A 21,415-nucleotide genomic window follows, 5' to 3' on the forward strand; every position below is an offset into this window, starting at 1 on the left:
TTTGTGGTAGTCATCAAATCAGAATCCGTGAACAAATATTTAGAGATTGTAGCAGATTTCGAAAATTACAGAAAAGTCGTAGTGAACTATTTTCGGAAGTGTGTGTTTTCAATCGGTTTACGGTTTTTTACCATGTGATGTTTCCAGAAGAATAACAAAGTGAAGACAGCGACACAGAAGATTTTTTTAAGAGCTCGGATGCAGCTTAGTGATACTGAAAAATTCAAAAACGAGATGCGAGGTGACATATGTAGTGACGGCTAACATGTTTCGGGACCTAGTGGTATCATCATCTGTGCTAAATGATGAACAGGAATTAGCTTACAAAAAACTTTATTAAAGTTAATACACTTACTTAAAGTACAAAACTTAGTGAATACATAATTACACAAATTATGCTTGAGAAATAATGTTAACAACAACCTCCAGGTCTAACTATGAAATGAAAGAACCAGTCATTACCAACAGTTTTTCGAATGTCGAAGGTATGGGTGTTTTTTCAATTACTTGTGGCAAGTTTAACTAACCAATGAAAAGTCTAATGATGAAGAAGGCCCCACTTGCTGTAAAAAAAAACAACGCTTTGACAATGACATACCTCACAAGTTCTCAAACTGTGAAAATTTGTCACATTATTACGAAACAAACGATTACATATATCTGAGTTCACAAAATATCTTTCAGCCCCTCTTTTAATCATCCTACAAAATTTTGAAGCATTGTTACAATTAGTGGCAATTATCTAACTTGTTTAAGCTTGTATGTACATGTTGGAATCGTTTATCTTCTTATCTTAAACCTAATGTTTTGATGTTCTTATAAATAGACACTCAAAATGAACGAGTCCAAACTTAATTCAGCAGCAAAATGTTTCTAGTGCTGGTGTTAATTTCATTATTATCCTGTTCTTCAGGTAAGTACTTGAAGAAAAAAAAAAGACAAATATATTCTTTGTTCTTTATTAGAAACTCCAACAATAAGCGATGGTAGAATTGTTGGAGGTCACGATATTCCAATCGAAGAAGTACCTTACCAAGTTTCTCTACAATACAACAACTCACATTATTGCGGAGGCACCGTCATAGCAGCCAACTACATTCTCACCACTGCACACTGCGTAGAAAGGTATTTATAGCTCAAACCAAAATATCTAATAAATTACATACGTAAACTTTAACAGCACACTTGAATACCCTTGGTCAATCCGCGCAGGTACCTCTATTCGCGAAGATGGTGGTCAAGTAATAACTGTGAGAACACTCACCATGCACCCCTTATATAACCGCGATAACGGATCTCCCGACTACGACATCGCCGTTTTAGAACTAACAGCAAATTTGCAGTTAGGTCTCCAAGTAGCCGTCATAAGTCTTCCGTCTGAAAATCAAACGTGGCCAGCTGGTACTGATGCTCTTATTAGTGGCTGGGGGCTTACAGAGAATTCCACAAAAGCTCTTAATTTACAAGGTGCTACAGTTCAACTCATTGATAGAAATTCTTGTGTAGCTGTTTATGGTTATTTTGTGACTGATCGTATGTTTTGCGCTGGAGTTGATGGAGGCGGAATCGACGCATGCGACGCTGATTCTGGGGGTGCATTACAAATAGAAGGTATTTTAGTGGGACTCATCTCTTTTGGAGTGGGTTGTGGACGTCCTGATTATCCGGGAGTTTACACCAACGTTAGTGTTCTTTTAGACTTTATCCAGGACGTGACTGGTTTGTAAACATAAAGATGAAGTCCTGATCTGTATAATAGCATTAGTATTACACTGATAGGTACTAGATCCCATGTAAATAAAATATTTAAACTGTGAAAAAATCAATATATTATTTAAAATTTAATGTCTATTACGCAGTGTATTATGACCTCCAAACGACGATACATGGGACCAAAACATCTCTGCCGAGTCAAGTGGTTGTGTTTAAAAATAATGATTTGTTGTTATCTTTATAATTAAAATACAATTATATTGTGAAAATAAGTTGATTCTTGGCGAAAAATATGTATACTTTACTATAGTACCACCCATATACCATATATGGGTGAAATCACCTCGTTGTTGGGTGGATTATTTCATTTATAACAACTTTTTTAAAATATTGTCAAATATTGTACTGCCTCAGAAATTACAACGATAATAATAATCTACTTTAAACTGACAAATATTTTTATTGAAATTATGATGTGAAGTAGCCGAATCTAACACCCTCCTCCTAAACCAGTACTTTCGTTAATAAAATCTAAAACAACGCTAACATTGGTGTAAACTCTAGGATAACCGGGAGCAGCACAAACATATCCATATGAAACAATTCCTGCTAAAATACCATCTACTTGTAGTGGACCGCCAGAATCACCTTGGCATGAGTCGACTCCACCTCCATCAACCCCAGCACAAAACATCCTTTCCGTGATCGCCGAACCATAACTTTCCACACACTCTTCTTTATCAATGAGCTTAACGGTAGCACCCTGTAAATTAACAGGAGATGTGTTGTCGCCGTCGTGCAACACCCCCCAGCCAGTCATAAAAGCATTACTTGAGTAGGCAAACTTATGACGGCCACTTGAAATCCCAACTCTAAATTCGCTGTTAGTTCTAGAATAGCTATATCGTAATCTGGAACTCCACTTTGAGTGTTATATTTGGGATGATTATTAATCTTTTTCACTTCTATGACTTGACCACCATCCCCTCGAGTTGAAGTACCGGCTCGAACTGAAAAGTCGTCCTCGTGGTATCTGTTAAAATTTATATATACATAATGTGGTACTCTAATAACGTACTTAGGTGTATATACCCTTCAGTACAATGCCCTGCAGTGATAATGTAAGTGGGTGATATAATAGATTCTCCACAAGAATGTGCGTTATTGTTCTGTAGAGATATTTGATAAGGTGTGTAGGTAATCAGAGAAAAATGTTGTGCCTCGGTGGGATTCGAACCTGGGATTCGAACCCACGTCTCCTTGCTTTCCGGGCAGGTATGCTAACCGCTACACCACGAGACGACTTATTTAATACTCTGCTTACCGACGTGTTATTGTGCCGCCACAGGTGCTTCCTCGATGGCAATGTCGTGACCCCCAGCAATTCGACCATCACTTGCTAAACTTGCTAATGAAGAACAAATTGTATTTTTTTATTTGTAAATTTTTGTTATTCAAGTACCTACTTACCTATCGAGCATGATAGTATTGAAGTCAACACTAGCAATAGCCGCATTTTTCTGTTGAATTGAATTGGAACTCAATCATTTTGAGTGGCTATTTATAAGACCATCCAAAAAATTGGATGCAGATAAGAAGATAAACGATGCGTGTATGTGTATACTCAAACAGAACGGATAAGTATTGTTAAGTTGCCTTTTTGACCATTTATTTTTAAAAACAGGAAATGATACTAACTCTGGACAATAACACAATTAAAATATTTCAACACTGACCAGTTTTCAAGGCAACACAACATACATCTATCAGTTATTGCTAGATTCCAAAACAAACACATACGTTTGTAGAATCAACGTAGGTACTCTCCTTACTAGTTTTTGAAAGACGTCAATCAAAATATCACAAATGAAGTATTAAAAAAACACCAATTTATTAATTCAAAGAAATGTAATAAATAAATTGAACAATTAAATAAATTTAACTAGCGTAAGTACTGTTCAAAATGTCGTCCTCCCTGCGCAACACACATTTCGATGCGATTTAAGCAAGACAGCCGGACGCGGGCAAGTGTTTCAGGAGTTATTGCAGCACATGCATTTCTAATTCTGGTTTTTAAATCTTCACAATTACGAATAGGACTTTGATAAACTTGTTCTTTTACAACCCCCCAGAGGAAGAAATCTAAAGGTGTTAAGTCCGGACTAGGAGGGGGCCATGCATTTCCACTGCCTCTGCCAATCCACTTATTTGCAAACGTCTCATCAAGATAGTCCCTAGCGATTCTGTGATAATGGGGTGGTGCCCGTCCTGCTGAAACCACAGCTCTTGTCGGAGGTTGAGAGGAACATTTTCTATTAAGACTGGAAAATCATTTTCCAAAAATTGTCGATACCTGTGTCCTCTGTTAAGTTGCCTTCGAAGAAGTATGGGCTAATTACGTAATATGCCATAATACCAGTCCACATATTTATGGAATAAACATATTTTGAAAATGTGCTGTTCTGATCCATTGAAATTTGGTCAGGGTCTCGTTATTGTAATATTCGCAGTGTGAGAGCAATACTCACGTACTTAAAACGAGCGTGTTTTGAGTAATGATGATTTAAAATTCTCAAGTTTTTATATATTATTTGTATCTTAAATACCAAAGGCTTCGAAATACATTATAGTCGTATTGTCAATCTATTATTAATCGTGTTTTTATTCCTTTAGAGTAGAACCTTCTACTCGTTATAGAAAACAAGAAATTTTGACTTACGTGACTATTGCACTGCTACACCATATCAAATATTTTGGCTTGCGTGTTAATAAATTTAAGATAAGAACAAACTAGCAACACATTGTAATGAAAAATATATAACAAAACACAAAACGATCACAGTATTAATTCATTCAACATCTACACTGACCGGCAAAAATACCGGTCACCCTGAAAAATTTCGCAAAACCACTTTAAAACTTAATTTAACTAGTGATCGTTATTTTATTAAAGAATCATTCATTATTGACACATGATGTACAAATTAGCACAAAAAAGAAGACAATTAAACGCAGAATTAAATTTAATTTAGCAAAATAACAGAAACAGACCAAGTACGATATTTTCTTAAAAAAAAAAACAATAAAGGAGGCTGTTGTTGTAAATAGTGTTTTTCATCTTTGATTATAAATTTGGCAATTAATAAACGTTTTCACGCGAAAATAATTCCGTTAATTCTTACAGACGTCTTTCAAAGTGTCGCTCTGTTTCTGTTATTTTGTTAAATTAAATTTAATTCTGCGTTTAATTGGCTTCTTTTTTTTTGCTAATTTATACCTTATATGTCAATAGTAAATGGTTCTTTAGTAAAATAACAATCACTAGTTAAATTAATAATTTTTAAAGCTTCGTTTTGCGAAAGTTTTCAGGGTGGCTGGTTTTTTTTTACCGGTCAGTGTACTGCGGCTAGATTGTTATAAAATAATTAATTCAGTCCATCATATTTTTTACGTATTACTAAAGGACCTTCATAAATATTGTTTAATCATTTTCATTTAAGTCTGATGCCGCCGTTGTCGTGATGTTCGGGAATTGATTGACTATTATTTCCTGATATAGGTACTTCCTTTCTATACGAAGTTACAAAATTCCATAGGGATTTTTGACAAATTTAAAATTTTTTATTTCGCTCTAATTAACTTTCCTACTTTTCCTATTCAAATAAAAATTGATTTCCATGTTTTCGGTCAATTCTCAACTATATCAGAAGACATTGTGCATTTGTTGTGTTCAACTTGTACCTAAATTAGTAGGAGTATCAGATTATCAACATCGACTGAAATCTCATAGCTTCATAGCTTACGTGGATCTCACTTAGTTTTGAGATACGGCAGTCTTGCATTAAGTGCACACGTAATGTTCGGAAATGCAATACAAACATTTTGATGAATTTGAGCATTACGCAACTATTAAAAACCGTTTATACTTACACTAGCTGACCCCGTGAACTTCGTTTCACCTACAATTTAATTTTGAATCTGCAAAATCGAATGCTTTGAAATCTTGCAGATGTTTTAAACATATGATGAGCATAATAAATTTTTATTCAAAATATATTTACTTATCCCCTCCAAAAAATTGATGACGTCAGCCCAAAATTTTGCCAAATGAATCCTATCTAAAATGTCCAAAATAGGATGAGACTATAGTATACTTGTGATTTATCATTCCATTCATATTTTTTAGTTTTGCTTATAGGGGGTGTTTCAAAAAAATTAATCACTGAGTCAATTTATTTTATTGATTGAATCAAGAATTGCAAAACTGAATTTTGAAATATTGCAGACGTTTTGAAGTTACTGTTTGACATGGTAGGTTTTCAATCAAAATATATCTGTTTATCAAGCCCAAAAACTTGAAGACGTCATCTCAAAATTTTGCCGAATAAATCCTATCTAAAATGTGGAAAACATCATCAGTATATTTTCGTAATTTATCATTGCATTCATATTTTTTAGATTTGCTTTTACAGTGACTCAAAAAAATATATGGATCAGTCAATTTATTTTAGTGAATAACTCAAGAGTTGCAAAAATAAATACTTTGAGATCTTGCAGACGTTTTTTAAAGTTATTGTAAGCATGGTAAATTCTTGAGAATATTTATTTATTCCCCTCAAAAAATTGATGGAATGGCTCACTCGATTTTCGCAGATAATGTTGGAAATACAATACAGTTATTTTTAGTATTACACTGCACCAATCCAAGGTGGTATACGTGTTGATAGTAAATGTTGATTAGGTCATCACAAAATTGTGTGAAGAACAGACTCAACTCGAAAATGCTGAATGGGTTTCATTATACTTTTGGTGCGAAGGAAGTTCTGTCGAAACAACGTTCGATCAATTTTTTGACAATGGTTGATATAAATAAAACTCAGTAGATGCTCATACTCGAAATACGAAGTATCTACTCGAATATCAAATCAAAATATTTCTAGTTTTTCTAGATGATACTAATAATTCAGTAAGTAACAGTTGATGCTCAAGTAGCATCTCGATATAACAAAAAAGGACAACAGTGACAGTGTTCAACCATCAAGGCAAAAATCGAGTCACCAAAATATAAGTGAGCATGGGGTAGACACCTTGAGATGCGATTCTCTATAGCCAGTGTTAGAAAAAACGCACTGCACAATTTATGCATAAATAAAAGTTAATTACATGAAAAGTTTTCGATATTCCTGCTCCTAATGTGTTTTTCAAACTGAATGCACCTTTTGACGACGTTCCACGTTCATGAAAGTCACTATGTTTAGTTAAAATTCACTCTTACAACGATCCTACTGGATTTCTAAGCTGCTTTACAGACAGCTCAGTTATTTGCCACGCCGATGCTCATTTTTAGATTAAATGCTCACAAAACGCGTAGATGTTCAGTTTGTATCCGGGGAGATACAGTGTTTCCAAGTAGGTACTCAGTACATAGAGTAGATGCTCAGGTATATAAGACTAATAATGAAGTAGGTACTTCGTACTTCGAATATGAGTATCTACTCAGTTTTATTCATACCACCCAATGTCTCGCTTTAATGTTTGATTATGTTGATTATTATGAGCACAACGCTGATCAACTTCCATATGCGAATTACCCATGAAATAAATCATTGCGGTTTGCACCTGAGGTAGTTCGTCACACATTTGATTGACTTCGTGGACCTATGTGAGCTTGTCGTCTTCTCAGCATTTTAATGAATTTCATAAAACGACACAGAATTATTTTCACAGTCAATCAAATCTGTAAATTTTGTCTTGAGAATTTTAAAATATTGAAAACTCCAAATTAAATCCTCGAATAACGGTAAAGTTTGAGGTTTTGTCGAAACCAACAAAGTGAATATAGGTAAAAAGAATGGCATATCAAAATGAATAAGAAACTTTCGCAATGTGTAATTAAATTCACTTTAACCAAGACTTTTCTTAAAATAAACGACGTTTTTTTTTTACGAAAAAACAAAGAACTATTTGAAATGCAATATACTTTTCACAATCGCACGGAAGAATTAGTTTTGTATGACACGTCACTTAGACGACAGGTCCGTCAGAAACGCCAACTATTGAAATTAATTCGAAGGGCGATTCCCATACAAAATTTTTAGAATTTTTTTATTTTTTAACTGTTCTTTTAAGTTATCCTTATTTTTTTTTATTTATAAACCATCCCCGTAATATAAAAAAAATTTCAAATCGGTCAAGCCGTTTTTGAGTCTAAGCGAGACTAACAGAACAGCAATTGATTTTTATTTTATAGACGATTAAAAAATGGGGGTTGGTGGTAGAAAGGTGAAAATTTAGGGTTATGTGTATTTTTTGATGCCAAATCTTAAAAAAATAAAAATAAAAAATTTTGTCCAAAAAATAGACAAACATTTTTTAGGGTGGGCCACCCTTATCACTTAGGGGTTTAAAAAATAGTTTAGAACTTATTGTCAGACCTACCGAATATGCATAAAAAATTTCATACAAATCGGTCAACCCATTTCGGAGAAGTTCGGTTACAAACACTGTGACGCGAGAATTTTATACATAATGCATTATTATTTTAGAACAAATTTCATTACTATAAAAAAGGTTATACTGACTCGACCTTAAAAGATAGACATATGCTGTCGCGGACTTTTCTTTAGATCTTTTAGAGGGGAACAATTTCGTCATAAATGATTTTCACGTAACTTTAACCGTTTAAGCAGCGTAAGCAACGGAAGCTCTCAAAGGAGGAATAATTTTCCCGTTTTTCCGAATTTTTCATTGCTACTTCGCTCCTAATTATCGTAGCGTGATGTTATATAGCCTATATGTAGATATGATACATGGATTATCCAACACAAAAAGATTTTAGTAGTTTCTGAGATAAGCGTGTTCAAATAAACAAAAGCTTCAGCTTTATTATATAAGTATAGATATACTAAAACTACATTAACTGTTTTATGCATTAATGATAAATTTAAGAATTCGGCAAATTTTGACTTACGTGAGTATTGTTCTCACAGTGCGATATATACAACAAGCAGTTCAATTTTGAATCCGCAAAACCGAATGCTCTGAAATCTTGCAGACGTTTTAAAGTTATCATTAGCATGGTAAATTTCAAAATCAAAATATAAAAAATCAAAAACATAATCAAATGATTAAGGGACGAGAATAAAATTAATAATCAAATTTTATAGCTTTTCGAAAATGCTGAACAGTTTTATTATACTTCAGGTACGAGGGAAGTTCTGCCAAAACAACCTTCAACCAATTTTTTAACTCTTAATATTAATGTAACTTTGCACTCTTTGTAGAAGGTCAAGATAATAGTGAAGATAACACTATAATATTATTTCCAATTATTGTACAATCAAGTAAACTTTTATAGTTTTACATTAACAAGTGAAGTGTAGATAGGGAAGTTAGTACTTAAGTATATATGTAAATATATATTTTTTTTGTAATACTTTAGAGAACAATAACTGATCTTGATTGTATGATACTATTGTTAATACATCAATCTTGTGTTCCATTCATCTTGTTGTTTTTTGATACGTTTTATAATAATCTTTTTTTTAATAATCATCATAATTGTTTACAATGATTCGGCTCTTATACAAGGTGATTGCGAAATATACCCCACACCATAGCTCACAATATGATTACGTCACGGGCAAAAATTCACGGTCCTAAGTGGTAGCAGTGTCTAGAAAAAATTATTTGAAATTACATGTAAATTGTAATACGCGCCGCTGGTAATGTTTCGTGACCTACATAATTACTACAATGAATGGGCAGACGACTCGGATTAAGAACCAAAAAAGTAACTTTATCAGGCACTTTTTTACTCGCAACGTGAAAAACACGAAAAGGGCCAGTCATAATCGAGCGGTCGTTGAACTCGGTATATGGTCAGTGAGTATAGATGTTAAACATATAGTCACTGGTATGGTCCAGTTTTCCAATGCAGAGTGTGTCGATATGGTAATTAGTGTGCGCGAACATTTGCATCAGTGGTACAGCATCTGCGAGATCATGGTACCTTCAAGCTCAAACTCACGATCGTCGTCGTGATGGGCCAGAAAGAAGAAATTGGATTTTCCCAGCTTGTAGTGCATCCTACATTAAAAGAACACGGTCAGATCCATACCATGTTCACAAAGTGCACGGTTTGGAGCCCGCTGATTATCCAGGTTGTGTAACTCACTTTTTGTCCGATGGAACTCCACATAGTCGTCAACAAGTACGATTTCAAGAGACGGTTTTCGAGAAAGGTGTATTGGTTGGATGAAACAATTCGTTTGTGGAAATCAACAGTGTCCAGAAATTATCGAAGAGCTTCAATAAGTGAAAGTGGCAGCCGCTACTCCCGTGTTTTTTTACCTATCAACAAACCTCTTGCGACGCTCTGACGCTTGTATTGCTAGTCAAGGACAACATATTCAACATTTATTGTAAAAAGGTAGTAACATTCTAAGTTGCTCTTATTTCTGTTCCAATAAACAATGTAAAATCGTTGTGCCAAGGACCAAACATCCGTCAGAATCAAAATTACCAAAAAACTTTCACAATGACCTTTAACGATGAATGAGTAAATGAATGAACGAATGATAAGCACCAAAAAGTCGGTTTTACTTTTAATTGAAACTGAAAGTGTTTAGGTCGTTTTTATTCGAACGTTTTTCTAACTCTGTGTACAAGGTGGCTCAGTGCCTTCGTATCGAGGGTGGTTCATGGGGGTTTTGCCCCATCCGATTTTTAATTTGTTTTTTCTATATTTCGGCTCTACTAGGGTGGGGGATGCCGTGGTTAAAATATTTGCATATATTTCACAGTCACCCTGTATTTTGCTTTGGTAAGATCACGCTTAGAATACGGAGCTCTTATATGGTATCCAATATATAATGTCCATATTAATAATTTAGAGTTGGTACAGCGCAAATTCCTCAAATTTTTATGTTTTCGTTTAGACAGATTCTATCCGGAAAGAGGATTAAGTCATTTAAATTTTGTTGACTAGATTTAATTTTGTTTCGTTAAAAACAAGAAGAATTGTTACTGTCGTCAAGATTTTGTTCAATATGCTGAATAATAAAGTTATTGTGCCCCAGTTGTTCAATAAACTCAGTTTTAAAGTACCAAGAATCAACTCCTGACAGAGTACTATATTTTATTGTTCAGCGAATAGAACCAATGTTTTACGTAAATCTCCAGTTAATTTAATGTGTGACTTATGTAATGGGATAGCGGGAGTTTGTGACATAAATATTAATCCTCTTAAGATGTTGCAAAATTGTATATGGAAGTTTATGGTGTTAATTAAGTGATTAATTAGTTTAATTAATTTTTTTAGTTATAACATCATGTACCTAAGTAATGTTTTAGTTTAAATTACATCGTTCCCTGTAATTGGGTGTATATTGCCTGTTGGGAATAAAGTATTTGTTTATTTATTATTTATTTATTTATTTAACAGTTTATCAAGTAAATTACGTAAATAAATATAACGTTTTACAGTTTGTGACAACTGGTTGACATCTATGTCCTAAAAGTTATGAAGGGAATTAACGGAATTTACACCTTTTAAACATATGAACATATTGTTTATTTCATTAAATTTATTTTTTGTTATTTTTATTGTTAAAATACAATTAATTATTAAATTAAGTTGATGTTTCCACGAAAGTACTCCTTCCCGTGGTAGAAACCACCTCGCTGAATTCATTTGTGTTATCGTTTTTAAAAATATTGTCACATGTCTGTAATGCTTCAGATACCTATTCAGTAAAATTACACCTAGAACGATAAATATCTACTAACTGATAAGCAAACCCGTAGTTTCTCAATTTTTTTTTGAAATTATGCGGTTAAGTAGCCGAATTTACCACCTTCCTCCTAAACCGGTAATTTCGTTAATAAAATCTAAAACAACGCTAACATTGGTATAGACTCCAGGAGAATCAGGCAGGGCACAACCAAACCCATATGAAACAATTCCTGCTAAAATACCATCCACTTGTAGTGGACCGCCAGAATCACTTTGGCAGGAGTCGACTCCACCTCCATCAACCCCAGCACAAAACATCCTTTCGGTGATCAACCCACTATAGCTTTCTGCACATACGTTCTCATCAGTGAGTTGAACAGTAGCACCCTGTAAATTAACAGGAAGTGTGTTGTCGCCTTCATGTAGCAACCCCCAGCCAGTAATGAAGGCATCAGTGCCCGCTGGCCATTCTTGATTTTGACTTGGAAGACTTATGACAGCCACTTGAAATCCCAACTCCAAATTCGTTGATAATTCTAGAATAGCTATGTCGTAATCTGGAACTCCATTTTCAGTATTATATTTGGGGTGATTGTAAATTTTTTTGACTTCTAGTACTTGACCACCATCCTCTCGAGTTGAAGTACCGGCTCGAACTGACAACTGGTCCTCGGTGGTTCTGTTAAAATTTTAATACACGTAAGTTGGTACTGTAATAATATAATTGGAAGTATATACTCTTGGGTACAATGTGCAGCAGTGATTATATAACTGGGTGATATAATGGAACCTCCACAAGAATGTGCGTCATTGTCCTGTAGAGAAATTTGGTAAGGTGCTTCCTCGATGGTAATGTCGTGACCCCCAACAATTCGACCATCGCTTACTGTTGCACTTGCTAATGAAAAACAAATTGTATGTTTTTTGTATACTTTTTTATCTATGCACTTACCGAAAGAATGTGATAGTAATGAAGTTAACACTAGCAGGAGACGCATTTTGGCGTTGAATTAAGTTGGAACTCACTCATATTGAGTGGCTATTTATAAGACCATCCAAAAAATAGGATGCAGATAAGAAGATAAGCATTCCTGCACGTATACGCTTATAAATAAGATAGATATATGTACTGTTAAGTTGCCTTTTTGATATTTCATTGTTAAAAACAGGAAACGATAATAATTTTGGAAAATATCACAGGATACATTAGATAATCTTTTGTTCCATTCATCTTGTTATTTTTTTGATAATTCCACATTTTATAACACAACGTGTAACCGTTCTTTCTTTTGTTTTAATAATAATCATTACAATTTTTTGCAAAAATTCATCTCCCAACTTTGAGTTTTTGTGTGTTTCAACTTGTCATAAATCCTACCCATCTCAAAAAATGGTTGAATTTGGACGGAATCGCAGACCGCATCGAATTAAATATACATACATATATATATGTATAAACTTTCCAAAATCATTCCTGTTCATAAAGGCAAAATTCGAACTGCTGTTGAAAACTATTCACCTGTCTCAATTCTTAATAATTTTGCAAAAATCTTTGAATCTTTAATTTATAAACAACTGTATTTTCAAGTAGCCGCTTCAATTACAGAGCATCAACATGGCTTTATGAGTGGCCGCTCTACAGTTACAAATCTTCTTTGTGTGACACGGTTTATCGCAGACTCTATCGATTGTGGACTACAGACCGATGTAATATATCTTGATTTTTCAAAGAATTTTGACAAACTAGATCATGGTATATTAATTGATAAACTTTATGCTTTGGGCTTGAATATGCAATTAATTAGCTTTTTTGGGTCGTACTTAGGTGACAGAAAACAATATGTCCATTGCTGTGGATATGATTCTGATGTTTATCGGGAGTACCACAAGTTTCTGTACTTGGTCCGCTTCTTTTTTTATTGTTCATCAAGGATATCTCGAATGAATTAGATGTTGAATTTTTTTTATATGCAGATGACATCAAGATATACAATAGAATAAGTTCAACTGATGACTGCCTTAAGTTACAACATAATTTGAATAGGATTGTGGTATGGTGCAATTTGAACAGGCTTTTGTTAAATCAAGATAAATGTTGTGTAATGTCATTTTCTTTAAAGCAATATAATATTCACTTTGAATATGTCCTTAATGGGGTAGCCTTAGCCAGGCCTCAGACCGTTTTGGATCTTGGGGTTGTTTTTGATAGTAGGCTCACATTTGCTTATCATATTAACAAAGTTGTGGCAGACTGCATGAAAACTTTGGGTTTCATCATAAGGAACTCTAGAGATTTTCAACACTGTGACACTATCATTCGACTTTTTAATTCATTAATTGGCAGCAAACTTTACTATGCTTGCATTATTTGGTGTCCTCACCATAACATTCATTTAATGCATCTGGAACGTGTCATACGAAGGTTTCTTAAATATTTGTTTTACCGAGAGAATGGTTTTTACCCACCTATTGGTTTTCCTCAATCTGAGCTTTTGAATCGCTTCACTTTCTCCAGTTTTACGGAAACTTGTAAAAAATTCTTTGTGTTGTTCCTAGTTAAAATGATAAATAACAGTGTTGACTGTCATTTAATGCTAGCCAGATTATCATTTAATGCACGTCCTCGAAGTCTAGTATCTCGCCACTCTGAAATTTTCTACATAACTTGCTCGAGAACTGATATCGCCAAATTCTCTCCTATGTCCACTATGTGTAGGATCGGTAATAGAACACATAATAAGATCTTTTTTCAACATCACTGAGGGCTCTTAAATTCTTTAATTATTCCCAAATTTAGTAGGCTTTCACATTACTTCGTAAGTTAATTTATTATCTGAATTAACTGATCTTCTATGATTATTGATTACACGTATATTTTGACCTACCTAATCTGAAAATCTGCATTGGGATTTGGAGTAGCTTTAAACTTTTCCTTTTTGGGATTCACAGTAATTTGTAGCTGCTGATTAGTTATTCTACTTCTTACCATTTGCTTTCGGTTATTTGTTGGTCTGTAATTGGGTAAATCACCTGTTGATTCCTAAGAAAATCTTAGGAAAAAGTTCATAAACCTATGAAATTTTAAAGCAACAAAATTTGTTCAATTTTGACAATTGACAACTTCCATAAATATATACAGCAGTTACAACATCTCAAACATTAAATATTTCCGAATGAAATTTGCAAAATAATTAGCAACCATTAATTACTTACACACATGTTCAAATTACATATAGTACCAACCAAACGAGGAATCACATTCATTAAACCCCCAAACGTAAGATTAAAATTCGCAAATTATTATCAAATATCACTACGTGTGTCAGATACTGCGCACAACATGTTCAGAATACCACATCCATAAAAATCGCAAATCTTACTTAAATTCATCAAAATCGGTATTCCAGCTAAAACATTAGCAGGCGAAATCCAGACACATAAATCTTCAGAAAAAACAGAGACAAAAAACACTTCACGACGAGTCGAGCTGGTGCAACGAAAAAATATGACACACCACAAAAGTACCATAAATTAGAGCACTTTACGAACCGACGAGAACTCATGTAAATTCGAAAGATTTTCGTAATCCTTAATGAAGCTCCAAATACGGTCTAAATCGCAAGTACATTTTTAAAATCAGAAAAATTAGTGCACAGCGTCTCTTTTATTTATAAACTTATACATGGTAAAATCTCCAGTTCTGACATTCTACAGAAAATTAATTTTGTTGTGCCAAGACTTGAGACGAGACATAAATATACATTTCAATTACCAGTATATAGGACACATGTAGGGTTGAAATCGCCAATGCACAATTGCTACGGAATTAGCAGTAGAGTTGATATATTTTACGATAATTGGAAACAAATTGTTAAGAGTTTAAGACAGGTGTATTTAAAGGTTCTTTAGATTTTAGTAGTTGGGTTTTTATATCTGATCGGTTTGCCGCCCGTTTTTGGAATTTTTCTGTAGGGCGCTACATTAATAATAATAATAATAATATTAATAAGTACATCTTAGTGATAAATCAAGCACAAGGTGGCATTAATGGGGCAGCTCACACCATTAAACTGTCGCCTGAGATAAAATAAATGGGCTAGAATCCCCATCAAAGCGGAAGCACCTGAAGCTAAATTCAGTCAAGTCTCGAGATGCCTTCGGTTGTCCTATCGGTGTGATATACAATTTTTCTCCAAGGCGAATCGCTGCCCGAATTTCTGCTGAATTTTGAAGAAAGCTGAACTTAGAAAAATTAGCTGACTTCCAACTTAGAAACATTTACATGTTGTGTTTGTGTAAGTCTACCTTCAAGTCATACATGAATTTATCTTCGCTCTCGTGCTACGTGCTATATTTTTTGTCGGTGGTCTCCGATGCGTAACACTTTTTGAGATTTAGAGGTAGTAAATAGCTCGAAGACCATGCATGTAATCTATTAAGGTCAACTTGCAATTCCATTGCGTCACTCATAGATTGAACAAATTTAAATAGCTTCAAATCGTTAGCATATAATAAAAAATTCGAATTGTGAAAGCAAGATGTTATGTCATTAATAAATAACAAGAACAAAATAGGAACAAAATAGGACCACAATGTGAACCTCGTGGGGGTTACAGAAAAGGGAATAGATAAGTGATTCCCAATTCTCGCCTGTTGCTGTCTATTACTTAAAGTCTTAAGAATGACGCTAACCACTTTATAGTGTTGTTATTAAAACCGTATTTGGATAACTTAAAAAGTAGCAAGTTATGATTTACTTTATCGAACGCTTTAGAGAAATCGGTATACACAGCATCAACTTGGAGTTTATGGGCAAAAGCATCATTATGAAAAGAATAGTATTCTATTAAGTTCGACAGAGTTGATCTATTTTTAACGAAACCATGTTGTTTTTCAGAAATTATGCAGGACGACATACACTGCAATTGTTTAGACACTATGAAGTCAAAAATTTTTGCAATAACACACTCCTCTGTAATTATCAGTTCTATTCGGTTCACCAGTTTTAAAGATAGGGATAATATAACTGTATTTCTAAACTTTAGGAAATTTACATTCATTTAGAGACGACTGAAATAACAAAATCAATGGAAGAGAAATTGTGAAGACACAGTTTTTTATGAGAATGCTTGGAATCCCATCTGGACCATAATTGGAGGAGGATTTTATTTTGGAAAGATGCTCAAACACCTCAGCAATAGACACCTTTAAACCATGATCATTTACTTCCATATCCGGAACAAAATTAAGGTTGAAATTCCGATTGTCCTTTCATATACAGAAGAAAAAAACTGAGCGAATAAGTTGGAAATTGCATTTCCACCTTTTGCACGTTCTTGATTAAAAACCATTTCCTCTAGAATACCATCGCATTTATTTTTATCCTTAATAAATTTCCAAAAGTATTGAGGGTTCCTCGACAAACTATTGTTAACTTTAGTCAAATATGACTTATAGAGATCTGTATTAAGTTCTTTGCAGTGATCCCTCGACGATCTAAAATAAAGGTAATCCTCAATCGTGCCCGATTTACGAAATGAGCTGCTCTTTTCTTACGAATCTATATTGAACCATCTAGGATATGATGAACCATTCAATTTAACAGTTTTTATTGGAATATATCTATTGATCTCATAGAAGAGAATACCATAAAAAACTGAAACTTTATCATCCACATCCAGACCGACAAAACAACTTTCCCAATCCACAGAAGCCAGATAATCATTAAGTATTAAGTAGATGATAATTCCCATTAGCGAAGTCAAATATTTCAGTTTCGGAAGACAGAACGGAAACACAAAAATTAGGAAGTGCTCACGAATACGAAATGTGATGGAGACTGTTGTCAAAGATTGAATCAACGGCGGCGTTAACTTGTAAGTTAGTAATATTTGAAAATATAAGATCAAAGAAAACGTTACGATTATTAGGGATAGTGTTAACCTGATCCAGATTTAAAAAAGAATAAGTAGAAATTAAAACGTCATAGTAATCCTTTAGAAGAACCAACCAAATGATTAGTAATTTTATTCCTGTCCCAAGTAAGAAAGGGAAGATTAAAATCACCCGCAATTATATAGTCGCAATTTGGAAATCTTTGATAAACAGATTCTAATTCAGAACAATGATCACTGTAAATATGAATTTTAAGTGAGCTCTTGGCGAGTCCCGAACCGGATCTATTTTATCAGATCCCTTTGCAGAAAATAATTATTACTTTGAGTTTATTACCCTTCAATATGAACAATTCTGGGGTAGAACTGTGGAGAGTGAGTAAAAAGACAATAAAAAAAAAAAATAAATAAATAAATAAATAAATCTTTATTTCAAACGGTATTTACACCCAGTTACAGGAAATATTGACAAATAATTGATTAATAGAGTGAGAGTGAATACATAAAGATAACAAAATAATTATAATATTGATTACAAACCAAAAAACCCTAAAAAAGAGAAAAAAAAATAAAAAACTAAAAATAAACCTATTTAACAGAAATGGTTTTTAATACAATTAGTAATGAACTTAATACAGTCACTATAAATGTCACAATAGACGGCAATATCATTGAATATTTCGCACATTAATGGAATAGGCGATCTTACTAATACGTTGGTTCTGCTTGATTCACAATAGAATATGTTAATTTGTCTAGTATTAATCCTTGGAATTAAAAAATTGAGTTGTTCTAAAAGTAACGGACAGTCTATTTTATTATTTATGAGATGTATTAAAAATTTTATTATTATTATAATTCTCCTTAAGTGGAGAGGTAAAAAATCAAATCTTGAGAGTAATGCAGAATGGTCATAGCCTCTTGCTGGGTAAGTACCATCAAGTAGAAAACATAGAAATTTAAAAAAAACACGTTGGACGTGTTCAATATGTTGAATGTGAATCTGATATATTGGGAACCAAATTAAAGCTCCGTATTCAAGTTGTGATCGCACCAGAGAAAAGAATAGAGAACACAAGGTTCGTGTATAAGTAAAATCTCGGCAATTTCTGTAGATAAATCCCTACGTTCTAAAACTTTTGGATACCATCTCATGAATGTGCTCTATAAACCGAAGTTTAGTATCAAAGAGTATACCTAGATCTTTAATCCTTTCAGTTCTATTTATTAAACTGTTTTCAATTCGATAGGGAAAAATGATGTTCTCTTTTTTTCTAGAGTAGGTCATAGCAAAGCATTTATCTTTGTTTAACGACAATCTATTTTTGGAAGCCCAGTCGCATACTGAGCATATATTTTGTTGTAACTGTTGGCAGTCCAATGTTGAGGTAATTTTTAAAAACAATTTAAGGTCGTCTGCAAAAAATAATTTCTGACATGAAATTACATCTCCAAGATCATTTATAAAAAGTAGGAAAAGCAAGGGGCCGAGGTTAGAACCTTGTGGAACACCAGAGGCGGGCTTAATAATATTCGATTTGTAATTGCGATATTTAACATATTGTTCACGATTAAATAAGTATGATTCAAAAAGTTTTAAAAGACCTTCTGAGAAACCAAATCTTTTTAATTTGTCGAGTAGTATAAAGTGATCAATTTGATCAAACGCTTTCTGAAAGTCAAAATAAATAGTATCTACTTGCTGACGATTATCAATTGCTTTGGACGTAAATTGTGTAAAGCAGGCTAAGTTTGAAATTGTGGAACGTTTCTCCATAAATCCATGTTGGTGAGGCGACAAAAACATTTTAATTGAGGAATAGATATGTTTATAAATTATAGATTCAAAAACTTTGGAAAAATTGCAGAGAAGAGAAATAGGTCTATAATTCTTTATTTCTGCTACATCTCCTTTTCTGCATACTGGACAGATGGTTGCTCTTTTCCAGATATTTGGGAACGTGGAAGAATTTGATATTTTATGAAATAACCGGAAGCAAGGATGTACAAAAATATGCGCACAGTCTCGTAACAGAAAACATGGAATGCCATCAGGTCCCATTGTAAGCGAATTTTTACAACTTTTTAAAGCAGATAAAATTTCTTTTTGTGAAATATTATTGATATTCACTAGTAGCGATGGATTGATTTCATAGTTGTTGGCAGTTGTGTTGGAATTAGAATTTTTGTAGACTCCATTAAAATAATTTGCGAAACCTTCAACAATTGTATTCGGAGTGTCGAGTTTTTCATTATTATACTTATTTCATTAAGCCGGGGATTCTCAAATGGCCTTTTTTGTTGTTAATATACTCCCAAAATTTTTTTGGATCTATATGCAGTTTATCCTCGATATTTGACATATAATTTTTTTATGCATTCTTAATCATTCTTTTTAGTTGAGATCGATAGTATTTAAAAATATTGTAATAATGTGTAGATTTATGCTATATGTACTTGTGATGAGCTAAAGATTTATTACGAATACAATTTAGGATTTCAGTGTTAAACCAAGGAGGATAATATTTATGATGATAACTTTTGAAAAGAAATTTGGGGATAGTACACTCAAAAATTTCATAAATCGTTTTATAAAGTAATTCGCAAGCAGTATTGACATCAGATATATCATCAAGAAAAGACCAATCAATTTTCGAGAGTAGATCATACATTAATGGATAGTTCGCTTTTTTGAAGTTGAAAGATTTAGACTGTGAGTTCATACAAAATTCTTTAAACATTTTATCAGTTAAGGAGAATTCAACAATAAGCGCTGGGTGAAGAGAATCTTCTTTTACAACCGGATCTTCAGATTTTGTGACACTACACTGCAAGTTAGAAAAAACCAAGTCTAGAAGCCGACCCATACTATTACTTATATTATTGTGCTGTGAAATATTATAGAATTCTTTAAAATTATTTAACACTAAGTTTGAATTAGTTTTAAGATTAAGGATAAAATCAGGCGTATTAAAGTCGCCCAGAATTATTAATTTTTCATTCTGTATAAAATCTAGATTTATGAATGTTTCAAAAAATAACTCAAATTCTGCTAGAGTAATTGATGGTGGTAGATATAAAACAAAGATTAGTAATTTTTGACTAAATTTACCGGTGATTTTAACACCTACAATATCTACAATAGGAACCAAGCTTGTAAGGGACGAAAGATCTAACTTCGTAGAGTTATATTGATTACTGACTGCTAAAAGTACACCACCACCTTTGGACAAACCAAGTTCAGCTAAATTACGATCATTACGATGTACAACAAAATTATGTGGGAAAAGTTGATTGTCAAATATCTGGCTTTAACCAAGTTTCAGAAACAGCTATAAAATCAAAATAATTGGATGATACAGAATTAAAAAATTCAACAGATTTAGAATATAAACCTCTAACATTCTGATAATAGCACTGTAAGAATTTACCATCATAACTGAGTGAGCAAGCTAGTTTAAAGTCACTATTTTTGGTGTGCCATTAATATATTTAATTTTTAAATTTGCTTCACCACGACTAATTCTATCTGTCAATTCTTGCTTCACAGATTTATAATACGCAATCTGCTTGGGCGTTTTGTCATAATTCATTGAAATATTTTTGTAGAGATCTATATTGCGTAGATTTTGAAATTTTCTGACAATCATATGAGCGTCGGATTCGGATTTAAGCGTAATTCTGATAGGCCTTAGACGTAGATTTACAAGATTGCGTCTACCGATTCTATGGACATTCAATTCATTAGGTTGAACTGGTAAATTTAGTTGTTCAAGGATCTGATGAATGAATAAGCGATCTTGTTCAATTTGCTCGTCAATCGACACATCAGCCTTTTCGGCACTGCCAAAAATAATTATGTTTTTAGCCCGTTTATGCCTTTCATTAACCTCCTGAATGATGGTTTCTTCGTTGGATCTATCAGAATGAAAATTAAGGAGTTGCTGCTGCAATGTATTAACGGTTTCACTAAGTTTGTTAATAGTTTCAACTAAATTTGGAAGTAATTTACAACAATTGCACTGTCCTGCCTCGATGGTATTATTTAATGAGCGACAGTTATCACATTTCC

The 21,415-nt window shown here is 33.3% G+C and overlaps 2 protein-coding genes and 1 pseudogene across 2 annotated transcripts; 1 reads left to right on the top strand and 2 right to left on the bottom strand.

The window, feature by feature from the left end:
• The first annotated feature begins 823 nt into the window (after window positions 1-823).
• Window positions 824-1,845, top strand: LOC135137529 (trypsin-7-like). Its single transcript, XM_064067213.1, has 3 exons — window positions 824-913; window positions 966-1,125; window positions 1,181-1,845. Exons 1-3 carry the CDS (start codon window positions 868-870, stop codon window positions 1,725-1,727), a joined length of 753 nt encoding a protein of 250 aa, XP_063923283.1. The 5' UTR covers window positions 824-867; the 3' UTR covers window positions 1,728-1,845.
• Window positions 1,846-2,203: 358 nt separating this feature from the next.
• On the bottom strand, window positions 2,204-3,106 carry LOC135137710 (trypsin-7-like; annotated as a pseudogene).
• An 8,157-nt stretch (window positions 3,107-11,263) lies between these two features.
• Window positions 11,264-12,477, bottom strand: LOC135137464 (trypsin-7-like). The gene is made up of 3 exons (XM_064067128.1): window positions 12,402-12,477; window positions 12,188-12,347; window positions 11,264-12,128 (listed from the first exon to the last, which is right to left on the bottom strand). The coding sequence occupies exons 1-3, from the start codon at window positions 12,445-12,447 to the stop codon at window positions 11,564-11,566; spliced, it is 771 nt and encodes a 256-aa protein (XP_063923198.1). The 5' UTR covers window positions 12,448-12,477; the 3' UTR covers window positions 11,264-11,563.
• Between the last annotated feature and the right edge of the window lie 8,938 nt (window positions 12,478-21,415).

The sequence above is a fragment of the Zophobas morio genome, unplaced genomic scaffold, assembly GCF_036711695.1.
Source record: "Zophobas morio isolate AGI-343-1 ecotype UQ-CSIRO unplaced genomic scaffold, CSIRO_AGI_Zmor_V1 ptg000029l, whole genome shotgun sequence".
NCBI lineage: Eukaryota > Metazoa > Arthropoda > Insecta > Coleoptera > Tenebrionidae > Zophobas > Zophobas morio.

Excerpts from the sequence above, each read along its gene's own strand:
- LOC135137529 (XM_064067213.1), top strand. The coding sequence starts at position 868 with ATGTTTCTAGTGCTGGTGTTAATTTCATTATTATCCTGTTCTTCAG. Across the intron at positions 914-965 it reads ATTATTATCCTGTTCTTCAG|AAACTCCAACAATAAGCGAT; the intron begins GTAAGTACTTGA and ends GTTCTTTATTAG. Across the intron at positions 1,126-1,180 it reads ACTGCACACTGCGTAGAAAG|CACACTTGAATACCCTTGGT; the intron begins GTATTTATAGCT and ends AAACTTTAACAG.
- LOC135137464 (XM_064067128.1), bottom strand. The coding sequence starts at position 12,447 with ATGCGTCTCCTGCTAGTGTTAACTTCATTACTATCACATTCTTTCG. Across the intron at positions 12,348-12,401 it reads ATTACTATCACATTCTTTCG|CAAGTGCAACAGTAAGCGAT; the intron begins GTAAGTGCATAG and ends GTTTTTCATTAG. Across the intron at positions 12,129-12,187 it reads GCTGCACATTGTACCCAAGA|AACCACCGAGGACCAGTTGT; the intron begins GTATATACTTCC and ends AAATTTTAACAG.